The sequence below is a fragment of the Peromyscus maniculatus genome, chromosome 3 (genome assembly GCF_049852395.1).
Source record: "Peromyscus maniculatus bairdii isolate BWxNUB_F1_BW_parent chromosome 3, HU_Pman_BW_mat_3.1, whole genome shotgun sequence".
Lineage (NCBI taxonomy): Eukaryota > Metazoa > Chordata > Mammalia > Rodentia > Cricetidae > Peromyscus > Peromyscus maniculatus.
In genome coordinates this window covers 38,652,884-38,666,326 of record NC_134854.1, presented here as the reverse complement: position 1 = coordinate 38,666,326, position 13,443 = coordinate 38,652,884, and the positions used below count along the sequence as shown (strand labels likewise).

At 41.6% G+C, this 13,443-nt stretch overlaps 2 protein-coding genes across 14 annotated transcripts in view; one reads left to right on the top strand and one right to left on the bottom strand.

Moving 5' to 3' along the window:
* Fbxl13 (F-box and leucine rich repeat protein 13) overlaps positions 1-9,544 on the top strand; it is a 214,800-nt gene extending 205,256 nt beyond the window's left edge. For 8 of the 12 annotated variants that reach the window (XR_013049550.1, XM_076565962.1, XM_076565961.1 and 5 more), the window contains 2 exons: positions 5,489-5,652; positions 9,254-9,544. Coding sequence is in view for 11 of the 12 variants with exons in the window: in XM_076565962.1 (XP_076422077.1) it covers positions 5,489-5,652; positions 9,254-9,455 (366 nt within the window). In the remaining variant the exon portion in view is untranslated. The remainder of the gene's footprint in view (positions 1-5,488; positions 5,653-9,253) is intronic. The other 4 variants (XM_076565963.1, XM_042272907.2, XM_076565964.1 and 1 more) reach the window with 1 other exon arrangement.
* A 2,025-nt stretch (positions 9,545-11,569) lies between these two features.
* Fam185a (family with sequence similarity 185 member A) overlaps positions 11,570-13,443 on the bottom strand; it is a 47,830-nt gene continuing 45,956 nt past the window's right edge. For both annotated transcript variants that reach the window (XM_006991064.4, XM_076565978.1), the window contains one exon: positions 11,570-13,083. In XM_006991064.4, coding sequence (XP_006991126.3) covers positions 12,971-13,083 — 113 coding nt within the window. In that variant the 3' untranslated portion in view covers positions 11,570-12,970. The remainder of the gene's footprint in view (positions 13,084-13,443) is intronic.

The following is a 13,443-nucleotide window of genomic DNA, read 5'->3' as shown; positions in this document are numbered from 1 at the left end:
TAGAAACCTGAGTCTGGTAATATGGCAGATCAAATATACACATATAATTTCTTGAAACCCCATCACAATTGCAGCTGAACAGTGAGGGCCCATTTGGAAAAGAAAATCAGGAAAGGAAACAAGCAACGAAATTGTGGGAACTTGAAAACAGGTGAACAAGTTTAGGTGACCCGAGACAGCTCTGAACCCATGACACAGCAGAGGAAGCTGGGAACATCTCATCCATACAATGGCTGTAAGCTTGGCAGCTCCATAGACTGCTGGGACTGTGTTGGAAGGGGACTAGAGTCCTAATTAAGCATTCTAGAGGAGCAGAGGCCCAGGTATCTCTGCCCCACACCTCTGGGTGGACCTCCCCACCCAAACCAGAAGCATGGACATTCATTTCCTCCATGCAGCTTTCTCAAGCCTGACAGCCCTGAAGCCCTGAAAAGGCAGTTCTTTGCACGGAGGGAGTGTTGACCTATCACCACTGGGTATCTAGCACCCTGCCCTCTAGGCACTGGGCTGCTGGTACCTGACCCCTGTATTTCCATCTTGAAATCAAGAATGTCTCCAGATACTGCCAAATGTCCCCTGGAGAGTAAAATTGTCATTGTCTAGACACAGTAAAGCCGAGGCGGGTGTCTGTGTGGGGAAACGCCATGTTTGACTGTGAGTTTGGGAACAGAAGAGAAGGGGGAAGTGGGGCCCCTGACATGGAAAGCAGACACTTTGGCATCCACAATGTGGTTGCCAGAACTTTCCTTCAGGCAGGAGATTAGATGCTGATTCTCTAGAGTGAAAACTCTCACACACCCTCCTAAATCACCCTTCGCTCAGGTCTGCAGGAGAGCTCACACTGTTCACTTAGCTTCTGCTCAGGGGCTAGCCCTCCACTGATAACAACAAATGGCCAGTCAAGATTAGCAAGGAAGTCTCTAAACAGAAGATTAAAAATCCAAACATGTTATCAGGGAGAACCTGGAGTTGGCAAAAGATGCAGAAGAGAATATAAACCTTAAAAGGGCTTGGGAATGGCAAGCTGTTAAAAGCTTGTTCTGCTGCGCACATCCACTGGATTTTATTTGAATGGCATCACCCCAGTTCTCAGGGGCTATGCACCCATGCTGGGCTACAAATCCAGCTGCTTTACTGTTGGCTTGAGTGGACTGAGGGTGATTCTGGAACCTCCCGAATATTCTACACTAATGTATCAGATAAAGAAGAGGAGGCAGGAGGGGGAAAGATGTGATAAGCCAGGACAAACTAAAGCCAGAAAGTTTATAGTAAAAACTTTTTTTTTTTGAGGCAGGGTTTTACACTTAGCCCAGGCTAGCCTGGACCTTATCAATAGACCAGGCTGTCCCTGAACTAGATGCCATTCTCCTACCTCGGCTTCCCAAGTGATGAGATTACAGGTGTATACCACCATGCCCAGCTATGTGAGTTCTTTTACTAATGTATTTGGTTAGAACAAGGGAAAGTGGATGTTTTTTTTTCTGGTCCATGTCACCTGGCTCTGGAAGTAAGCTACGTGAAGAAGCTTGTACATCAGCTGCAGTGGCCACCTGACTCTGCATGTGGACCATGAGCGCTCACAGCACGGCTCACTGGGAACTACTCTGGCTAGTGCACAGGGCAGATGGAAGATGAGGCAGGCTTTCTGGTGGCTTTGTGAACAAAGGCAAGCAGGAAGAGCCTGCATGAAGAAAAGGCTCTAAAGAGCAGAGGAAAGAGAGGATTCCTTTTTTAAAGAAAGAGCTCCTCTATAAGCCTAGGGATTCTCCCCTGCCCCTACAGTAAAGAAGCTTTGACATAGATGAATTAACATCAAATGCATCATTCTGTACTTTACAAGTAGGGGAAGAAAAGGGAAGTGGAGTAGATTTCCTCAGAGCATTAAGAAATCAGGCTTGGCTTTCCCATCCAGGTTGTACCAGTTAAGTCACAAATGCCTCTGATTCAGAAGAGGTAGGGATACTTATTTGGGCCAATCTGGTAGCTTACTTGCTTCACTTAGCCTAATTTATTCCACTTACATTGCTTTTGAGAGGCCATAAAATATGTTAAGAGTCTAGCTCATCATTCCAGCTGCCCACAGTTGAACTGTGAGATCTGTTTAACATGTTTCTGGGAAGGCTAGCTTTTTCCAGCAGCCTGCTCATCTTCAGGTCAGTCAGTAGTGCTGGGCCCTCATCTCTATGGCACTGAGATGCCAAGGAAAGAAAATGCCCCTGAGACCAGGAAGAAAGTTGGTTGCCATGGGTCTAATGCACAGGCCTTAGCAGGATTCTTAGCAGTGTGATTTTGCTGTCACCTTTGATGATGACTTTAACATTGGCTTTAGGTAGGAGTTAGTAATAATTACAAAGGAAGAATAAGGAGAAAAGAAAGAAATCAGTGACAATAATGAGATATTGATACAATTTATCTTTGAGGGAAAGAAATCTCAAGTAGGCAAGGGGATAACTGTTAACTTAGTAACTGCATTTGTATTGGGGGTATAGGCAATGGATAGCAGACTCTGTATAGTGGTTACTGACTTGTCTGGGACAAAAATGTATTCATATACAACAAGTGACATGAAGTATGATTTGCAGATAGGTAGCAAAGGGCAAATGGGGTCAGTACAGGACAGCTGCCATAGTGGAAGAAGTCTCCATCAGACATTTCCCTCATACTGTAGCTAAGAGATTCCAGAAAGCAGCTACTTAGCCCCAACTATGGATTTTATACCCAAGGGGGACAATGACATGCTAAGATAAATCACTGAGGGGCATCCTGTTTGCAGGGGGGCTGGAACAGAACTCAGGGTATCCAACCAGTCCCTCAGGGTCAGGATGCTGTGCTCCAGTAGTCTAGGTACTTCTTAGAACTAACAACTGAGAAAAAGATGGGACCTGGATGAATCCAACACCAACTGGGAGACTGCTAGGCATGTGAATACATTGGAGAAGTTATGGTTTCAATATGGAATATCCCCTATAGGTTTATGCATTTGAACACTTGGTCCCTAGCTCGTGGCACTGTTTTAAAAAGTTATGGAACCTTTAGTAAGTGGAATCTTGGAAATTCTTTCCATTAAGAGATTTCAACATGGTCATAAGCCAGTCAGAGGTTTTATAATAGTTATAAAAAATGATTGATGGATTTTTTTTTTTAACCATCTATCAGCATGGGATGGCTAACATGTGATGTTGGATAATGTATATGCAGTCAATCACCCCCCTGAAATTGATGACTTGGACAACTCACATCTTTTTAAACCTTAGTAAAAATTTGTTTTAATTACGTATACATACATGTGTCAGCATGTAGGTGTGTGCAACTTGAGTGCAGAGCCCACAGAGGTGTTGGATTCCCACTGGAGCTAGTTACAGGCAGTTGTGAGCAGCCTGGTATGGGTGCTGGGAACCAAACTCAGGTCTTTTGCAAGAGCAGTACACTCTCAACCCTTGAGACATCTCTCCAGCCCACCCTCTCCCATCTGATTTGCTCACAATCCAATGGGCCAGCAGTTGGGTGGACGCCCACTAGGGGCTACAGCATTGTTCACAGAGCTGCAGCCCCCTGCTGGCTCCACTCAGAGCTGCCTGTATATGCGTCCTCCGCTGAGAGGGAGTTAGTTCTTTGATTGGACATGGTGTTGCCCTCCCACAGGCTCCCTGAGTTGCTTCTAGCCAGCAATGCATCCCAAGAAACAAGAGGTCAAAGCAGACGATGGGAGTGTTATTTAGCATGTACAAAAGTAGTTATGTTTTAAGGTGACACATTTGTAATTGTTTCTCCTTTGCTAATTGTTAAGGTAATGTGCTTATATTTCTTCCAAAATAGGAAATGGATTTATTTAAAAAAACCAAAAGAGTTTTCCAAGACTCAAAGGGAACCGTGTTGGGAATAACAATCTGTCCAGTAAGCCAAGGTCAGGATCTTGTATTTGAAAGTTGGGAATATTAGCCAACTCATCTCCGCCCCCAGTTTCCAGCCCTTGAGTCATAACCCCCCAGCCATCACCTCCCTATTCAACACATGGAGCTTCCAAACTACAGATGAGGGCTCCTTGTCAAACCCTTCCACTCTAAGTTCCATCTGCCTGAACTGTCCTGTCACCTCATTGTCCTATAATGCTACAGGATTCTTTTTTCAATGACAACAGATCCATAGAGACTCATAGAGCATGGAAGAGATGTCTGAGGAATTTTTCTGAGAACCAGTTAAAATTCTGAGACTTGGTTCCAAGCATGTTCCAGAAACAGGGAATGCCTAGACAATGACAGCATCTATTTTCCCATACTTAAAAAGTATACATTTCAAACCAAAGGGCTTTCCTGCATAATTCTCTTAACTTTATGTTAAAAAACAATGAGCTAAGCCTCATAGTGTATGTTTTTCTAAATGTTCATATATAAAGTAGAAAATTAAATCCAGCTGAAAGATTCCTTTGGGGAGAGGAATCTAGTTTACTCTGCAGCAAGTTTCAGCTCATCCATAATTCAAAAGCCAGACCCCAGTCAGTGAAATACACTAGTGACAGAGTTGAACTACCTCTGCAGGACAGCTGGACAGATTTGTGTGATTGTGGAACACTGGCTAAGATTTGTCTGAGTGGGACTTGAACTATCTGTGGCTTCTGCCCATCTCCCTCTTGCCTCCCACCTACTGCCGTCCACTCATTCTTGCATATGACCTATTGGAGATGATCAGATCTTTCTCATGGACAGCTGATCCTGGATGGAGATGGACTTCAGGGTATGTTTGTAATTCTGCAAGATATAATGTTATTAAGCATACTTTTCCAAACTGGTAAAGCTTTACAAAGGATTTGAACATGGACAGCCCCATTGCTGTAGCATTTCCTAAGTTCCTCATAATGACACAACAGTTATTAATTACAGAGAAAATTTGACAGTGTTTCTTTCTCATGCAGACCAGAGGATGCTTAAGTGAAAACAACAAAATCACAAATCCTCTTGGTGTCACTTGAGGCAGGTATTTTATCATTCTCATTTGGAAGTAGTTAAGCCACAAACTTGGCTTATCATGGAATAAACTCGGTGAAAGAAAGCCTGCCAGGTCTTAATTTGTTTGCCATGGCAAGAGTGCTTGTCCCCCTCCCCTGCCACTGGCTACCAATGCTCAGACTCTAACTACCCATGTAACAGTGTCACAAAGCGGGGACTTTGGGAGATAAAGAGGTTTAGAAGAGGTCATGAAAGGGGCACCGCTATTATGGGGTCACGTCCTTGTAAGAAGAGGCAGAGGCTGGAGCTCGCTACCCACTAAGAGCATGATACGAGGCAGACATCTGCAAACCTGTACCTCACCAGATACCATGTGTGCAGCCATCTTGTTCTCGGATTTCCCAGGTTTCATGGTAAGAAATAAGTGCCTGTTGTTTGAGCCACCTAATCTATCATATTTTATTACAGCACCCTAAATTAAAATACTGTTCTCCTGTGGGACAGAATTGCTTAGTAACTGCTACTTACTTTGGCTGTGTGTTCAGATTACTGATGGAGGGTTGGAGACCTTATCTGCAAAGTGCCATTATCTGCACATTTTGGATATCTCTGGCTGTATCCTACTTACAGACCAGATCCTTCAGGACCTTCAAATGGGCTGCAAACAACTCCGGATCCTCAAGATGCGATTCTGCAGGTCCATCTCCGTGTAAGTAGGCAGCTGGATATGAAAGGGCTCGGAAATGCCAGGACAGCATGGCGTGTGCCTGTGCCATTCATAATATGCAACAATTTATATTTTGATTGACTGAAACCAACATTCTGAGTTGAACCTGGGATGCCCTTCTAAAATTTAATTCATGGTCTTATATTCCTTTCACAGAAGCCTTTTACTTTCAGTCCCTTCCTCTCTATGGTCAAGCAGACAACCAAAGTTAATTCTGCTCCTTGTCACTTAGCTCTAGCTCTGCTGGTGAAATGCAGTCCACTTGGTTCATCTCTCTGAGTAAAGCAGCTCCCTCACCCAGGACTGGAAGAACTTGGAAGTAGGGGAAGTGGGCCTCTTTCTGAAGCCTTCCTGCTTGCTGTTTGGGCCAGGGACCCACTAAGCAGTTGTTTCATTGAAGCTGTCTGTGCGTGGAATGGTGGAAGAGCTGGGTGAGGGGACCAGAAGCCCCCCCCACACACACACACAAGAGCAAGCACAGAAATGCACGTTCTCATGTACCGCCTGTGGCCGTGTATAAATGCTTGGCTTACTATCACTCTTTCCTGTGACACTGCAGCCACAAGCAGTGACTAAACCCAGCCCATTTCTCTTCTCTGTACTGAGTCGGCAGCAACTTCCTTAAGATTGTTCTCAGTCTCCTACTATTTGTTAAGTTTTTAATGCCTCAATTCTTATAGAACCTCCTGTCATGTGACAAGATGGATAACCAATACATTGCATAATGTACTCATCATAACTTTTATAGAATCTAAAATGTAAAAAAAAAAAAATTAAGAAGTGCTTAATTTACTCTAGCTTGTAGCTGACTGAAGAACTGTACTACACAACCCACTATCACATATTCCCAAACTTAGCAATGAGTACTCAGCCTCTATCAACTAGCCACAATTCTTTACAACCAGTGCTTTCAGAAACCATAAGTAACATATAATTTGGTCACCTTTCAAGTCCTTTGCTCCCTAAACACGCATTTTCTTTCCCTGGAAGTCAAGGGCACTGCTGTCTCTGAATATAATGTCCTTATCAATGTCAACACCAGCGGCCTTGGCGCATTTTTCTCCACTACTTCAGTTTTCATTGTACACATCTTCTATCTGCTTAGTGAAGTTTATTCCGAGGCTGTGTGTGCACATGCCTGCACACATGTGCATGTGTGGTTTTGCTTTTTATTTTCAGTTATCGTGAATGAGATCATTCCCTAATTTTCTTCTGAGTATGTTATTGTTATAAATAAAGCTGCTGGGCTTTGGATGTTTTTGGAACTGGATATTTTACTGAAAAGTGTTTATCAGATTTAAGAATTTTTGAGAAGAGTCATTAGTGTCTTTTAGTGCATGACCATATTGTCTACAGATAATTTGAATTCTCCTTTTCTCCTTGTATTCCTTTCATCTTTTTCTTGCCTTATTGCTTTGGCTAAGAATATAAGCACGGTCTTGAGTAAGAGCGAAATGAGTGAACACTCTTGACTCACTTCTGATTTTAGAAGAAATGCTTTCCTCCAATTAGTGTGTTTGTTATAGGTTGTCATATATAGTCCTTATTGTATTGAGGTATGCTACTTCTATCCTTAGTAGTTTTTGTTTTTGAGCTTTATCATAAGTGGTTATTAATGTTGTTAAAGGCCATTTCTGCGGCTACTGAAATAATCATGTGATTTCTGAATCTCTTGATGCCCTGTATTACATTTATTGGTTTGCATGTATTATACCATCTTTACATCACTGCAATGAAGCCACCTTGATCATAGTATATGTATGATCTAACATGTTGCTGCAATTGACTGAAGTATTCTGTTGAGATTTTTTGCATCTCTGTTTAAGAATCAGGAAATGTGTGTATGTCTATGTGTACGCACGTGCATGCATATATGTGTTCTTTGCTTCCTTATTTCTTCCTAAGAAAGTCTAACACTATTTTTAATCATTTGGCTATGAACCTCTTTGAGTCACAACCTTCCAAGAAAAATATATACTGGAGACAAAACTATACAGATTTTTAGCAAGCTCATGAACCTTTCTAGAGTTCATCATGCATCCACAGGGGTCTATGAACTCTGGTGACGAGGTCCTTTTTGACATGTTAGCCTTCACAGGAAGGGTGGTCCAGGCTGTTACTTCATCAAAGAAACTGGAGATACATCAGGCTGAGCACTTACACAAAAGTACTGTAAGTGACTTTGGTGTTCCTGCTCCTTGGCACCTGTAAGGACATACTTACTGCCTGGTAAACCCTGAATTGGTTGAACTACAGATACTTTTGCCTGGGGTGCCAGACTTTTTTTTTTTTTTTTGTACAATTCCCAACTTTCTCTCACAGCAAGTGAAGCTGTGTATTAAATGTGACTAGTACTTTTTTGTTTGTTTGTTTGTTTTTGGGTTTGTTTTTTTTTTTTTGGGTGGGAGAGCAGGGAAAGGTAGCTGTCTGGTCACTGGGACTCTGATGGGTAGGGCCTAGGGGCTAGACACTTGATCTGCTGGTCTGGAGATGGCAGAGCTGCCAGCTTAAGTCATGCTGGGATCAAGAAAAATGGGCCTTGGTGGTTCGTGTTCCTGGAGTTGTGTCCATACCAGTGGATGCCCACATGCTCCAGAAGAGAATTTGACATCGCTGCTTCCGTTGTTGCTGTTATAAGCAGTGGCCACTGCTACTGTTTCTGGGATTGCCATTTCATAATAGGTTACTACAGCTAGCACAGTGGAGACCCTGGCAGCAAAAGCACAGTTAGTTAATCTTTCATTCTATTGGGCATGATAAATTTAATTCAATAGTTATATACATCTCGATTGGCTTTGAAAATTATAAATTTACAAACTCAAGTTCCATTTGCTTTTGGGATACCATCTTACAAGGACTTCAGTTTGCAGTAAGGCTCGTTAAGGAAGGGAATGGCTCAGTTCCCTTTAGCCTACTGGCAATGGGTGGCTTAGGACTTCTGTTGGTCTTTTCTGTGTCGAACACACAGATTGCAAGCCCAGCGCCACTTTGAGATCTTTGTCAGCAGTTAACTCTGCAGCTCACACATGATTGAGCCTATATGATAATGAGTATTCAGGACAGGTAATGCCTGGGGGGCGCTCACCAACCTAAGACAGAGCGCCTGTGTGGCCTGGGCAGGTGTCTCCATGACGGGTAAGGTGACCTGCTGATGTCCCATGCAACCTAAGTCAGAAGCTCATTTTTTAGTAAAAGGGGGGACCTGCAGGGCCCTGGCCCCTGTTTTGGGTAGCTGTTGCCTTGCTTGATGACCTTGGCATCCTCCCTATGCTAATTCCCTGCCAGGTTCCACCCTCCTGAATGCTTAAGGGAAGTTCCTTGTCTGTGTATCCTGCATATTGGGTGTTAACAGCTTAGATGCAAGATTACAAAACATCGGTAGTGAACTTCTGCCCTCTGGGGTTCTCCCATTGTGCTGTAAGCCTGTATTTAAGACCTCCTCCCTCCTTCAATAAACGGCATTTGGCATTCAAAAAAAGAAATGTGACTAGTGATGGTAAGTTTTCAATTCCAAATTCAGTCAAATGTGAAAACTGTAGGGATTCCTTCTGTAGCTCACTAACATTCAGCACTGTTGTTGCAGGGCAGCAGCTCACAGGATGTCCTCTGTGGTCCAGCATCAGGAGTACAGCTCTGATGACCCTCCAAGTTGGTTTGGCTACGACTCTGAAGGAAATCCTCTCGAAGAGACTCAAAGTAGAATACAAACTAGAAATTACTCGGAACTGATAGTCAAAGAGTCATTCAGCAGTGATGAGGAAAGTCCAGACGCCAACCTCATATAGGAAAAACAAAACATCTGGAACTGACAATGTTTCTTCATTTGATGTTAATATTGTTAGTTGCTGGCTCCCAATAACAGCACAAAAAAGCAGCATGACTCTGCTTCTTACTTCAATGGCAAATGTCACCTTTATCTAATGAGACCCCAAGGTAACCTGATCAAGTTATTTTCAAACATCTATTTATTTAATGTATATGTGTCTCTGTGTGTGCAGGAGTCCACAAAGGCCTGGAACTGGTGTTACAGAATTCTATGAGAGCTATGTAGGTGCTGGGAACTGAACCTGGGTCTTCAAGGCCAGTAAAGACTTTTATCCACCAAGCCAGCTCTGAGCAAACTAAATTTAGATGAGATGATCAGATCCAAGGTTACAATGTAGGAAACAGCTTGGAAAGACATTTTTTTTTTTTTAACAAGTAGGAATTGCTCTCCTGATAGGTGATGGATGACTCTGAGGATTTGCAAAGATTTACTATAAATGATAGGGACATACATTTTCAAAGGAGGAGAGCTAAAAGTCAGCCCTAGATTCAATACCCAACAGAAGTAAATTAAAGAGAAACAAGACCAGAAAGGGTGCTTTCTCAGCTCTTTTTATCATGTCTGGGCTACACAGGAATGTTAACTATGAAATGCCAAAAGACAAAAACAAAACACCTTTCAATCTTCTTCTATGAAGAAATGGCCTTTAATTTCATGTCTAAAAACTAATTTAATATGCTTCTATCATGGGTTTTTACCATTATTCAATCCATTATCTTCACCATGATAGGATTTGATGTTGCCAGAACAGGAGGGGTCTTTTCTGACTGCTACACACTAGCAGTGTCAGTGACATGAGAGCAGTCACTTATCTCTTGAATGAGGTTAGCCTATTTACCTACAAATTTGAAAGAAAGTTAAACAATTTAAAGGATATTAAAAAGTTTTAAAAGGCCTCTACACCGTATTATTATTATTGGATATTCTGAATTGGTTAAATGCTTTTAAATAATTTCCCTCCCTCTTTTTGAATGTTTTTGAAATCAGTGGCAGAAAGGCTCATGGGAGTCAAGAGCACGGGAATCTGTTAAACAGCAAGTTTTAAGATCTGAGCCAAATGACTATGGTAAGAGTGAGACTTTTAACGAAATCTGAGGTTTGTGGCAGCTGCATGAGAGTTGGCTTCAGAAGTCTGACCCCTGGGTGTTTCATGTCTACAACCAGGGAGACATAAAAGAGGCAGCTGGCTTCTCAAAGAGTAACATCTGCACGGGGAATAACAGGCCAAGGAAAAACATACCCTGCTATACTATCGAGAAACTCAGCAGGTGGCTTTATGGCCAAAGCTTGTTCCAAACTCTTAATGTCTTTTTAAAACCAAGAATGTGAGACTGTTCATTAATCTTGAGGAGGTAAACTTCAGAGCTACAGAAATGGATTGGACAGGGTAAGAATTAGAAAAGCAAGCTATGCAAGGAGGTCATTATGTACAATTCCACTAATAACTTTAAGCATTCTTAGCTGAATTCTACTAATTCATGACCTTTTAGGCTATTGTTGGCTACTTTTATCAACTTTATTTTTAGTCATGAAATGTTTTTCTAATTGCCTGAGAGTGAAAAAATATCATAAAAATTGCCTTGCTGCCTCACCATTTCCTTTGCTTAACAGCTTAACACACAATCACCAAACAAATATCCCAGTATGTCAGACATTCCATCTTATATAAATTCTGATTTCATTAAGAGTGAATTCTAAGGGAACAGTCACAGACCAACAAGGCTAACTTTATTTCACAAATAAGACATTTGAAAGAATGTACATATATGGAACATTAGTAAAAGAAGACTTACTATAAATAATATTTAGAAGTTTATTTGAAATCAGTGTTTAATCACTGATTTATCCAAATCAAAATTCATAATCCAACAAATTGACCTGCTCAGTATAATATAGTTTTTAATGTTATATAGACATTTCTAAAGAAATGGAATTCATGAAGTAACTCTATAAAGCACAGCTTATAAAAGTGTAATTGCATCTTCATACATGTGGTGATAAAACCAACCATTCTTCCCCATAGTGAGGTACAACATAACCTACACAAGATACACTAAAGTCAGAAGCACCTGCTTCATCTACATGTTAAATGTTTTATTCACAACTTAAGACAATGCCATAGAAGGTATTAAGAAGGAAATCTGTCACATGAGCATTACAATACCAACAATCCTGAGGTGACTCCAACAATTGGTGCCTTTACATAGTCATCTCTTGAGTGGGAGCTGTGGATGTGATGTGATATTCCCATAATTATGTTAAATATCTTGGCCAACCAAGCAGAGATTTCTCCAGCTTACAAGAAAGTCAGATATTCAGAGCATAAGAAGAATTCCGTGTGTTTTGCTTGAAGACAGAGTGTCCACATGAGGAAAAAGATGGACATGTGGGTAGTGTTTATAAAGAGTGATTATTTGTGGAAGGCAGAAGGAAATGATGTCATATAGGCATAAGGAATTCCATTTTTCCTATAATGTGAGTGAATGTGGGAGACTTCTCCCCATAGTCCCCAGATAATATCCTCAGCCTGGTTAACACCTTTATTCTAGCCACGTGACACACTAAGCACAAGGCTACCAAGACTGTGATCTGAGGTCATTACTGTGGTAGAACTGTTCTCTTGCCCCATCCAAGGACTTGCTTTTTTTTTTTAATCTCTTCAGTAACTTGTAGTTGATAAATTCCAGATATAAATAATGCATTAGTTTTAAATTATGTCACCTGAAGTAGCATGAAGAAATCTTATGCTGTTCCACTCAGGATGCGAGTCATTCTTTTGCCATGCACATGCATGCTACATGTGTATACTATCTATCTGTTAGTCACTCAGTGGCCATCTTGTCCATCCAACCATCATGGTAGTCATAGTGCCAGAGTTCAAGAAGTCTTTATCTTAGTAATGGCTCTAAAGTACAATTACAGTGACATTTGCAATTGGGTCTGACAAAAAGAAGCCACAAATGCTTTAAGGAAAAAGGTAAAAGTTCTCAACTTAGTTAGAAAACAAAACAAAACAAAATTATATGCTGAGGCTGCTAGGCCCTACAGTCAAGGTAGACATACTGTGTGTGAAATTGTAAAGGAGGAGAAAGAAAGCCGTCTCTTTGTTACTGGAACTACAATGGTTTAAGTGTTTTGGCCAGAGTATATAACAGCTTAGTTGAACAGAAAAGGCATTTAGCTGGCTTATGTGTTTATAAAAAACAAGTGTATAGTGGTTGACACTGTCTGTGGTTTCAAGAATCACCGGAGGTCTTAGAACATATTTGGGGGGCTTCTGTAATTTGGAACACAGCAATAGAAAACCAATTCTACAGCTAAGCACACATTTTGCAAAAGTCCCCGAGACCATTCACCAGTATTTCCCGCTAATGCTGTTGTTATCGACGTTTATAGGAACACTGGTGTCTGCATCTTTATACTCACAGGTCTGTTATTCCACATGAAAATGAATAAATACAGCTGAAGCCATTCTTAGTCCTGCAGTTTCAGAGACTGAAACCAGCTCTGATGTTTATAACTTACAGTGCCTTTGGGGGCAACGGCGTTTATCCACCTTTCATGTCTGCTTGCTTGATTCAGGAGTCCTGAAATACAAAATTGCACCAAGTTCAGTTTAGTGGCTAAGAACAATATTTAAGCAAACTAATCTTACTAGTGTACCTCAAAAAGGAAGAAATGCCTAAAAAGAGCGCCTTTGTAAACACAGTTTCAATCAGGCAAGCTGTAAAGAGGTCATGTGGGTTCGCTCCTCTTCTTTTGCTTCGTTAGAACGGAGATGAGCTGTTATGTCTGTACTGGTTCTAGTATAGGTTAAAAGAGAGACTTCTACTGATGATAATGAAACCACTGCATCTGAGGTCTACAACACAGTCAAGTCTGACAAGTGTATTGGTCTGGGGAGTCAACTCTCCACAAGACAGTGGGCACATCAGCCACTCCCACAG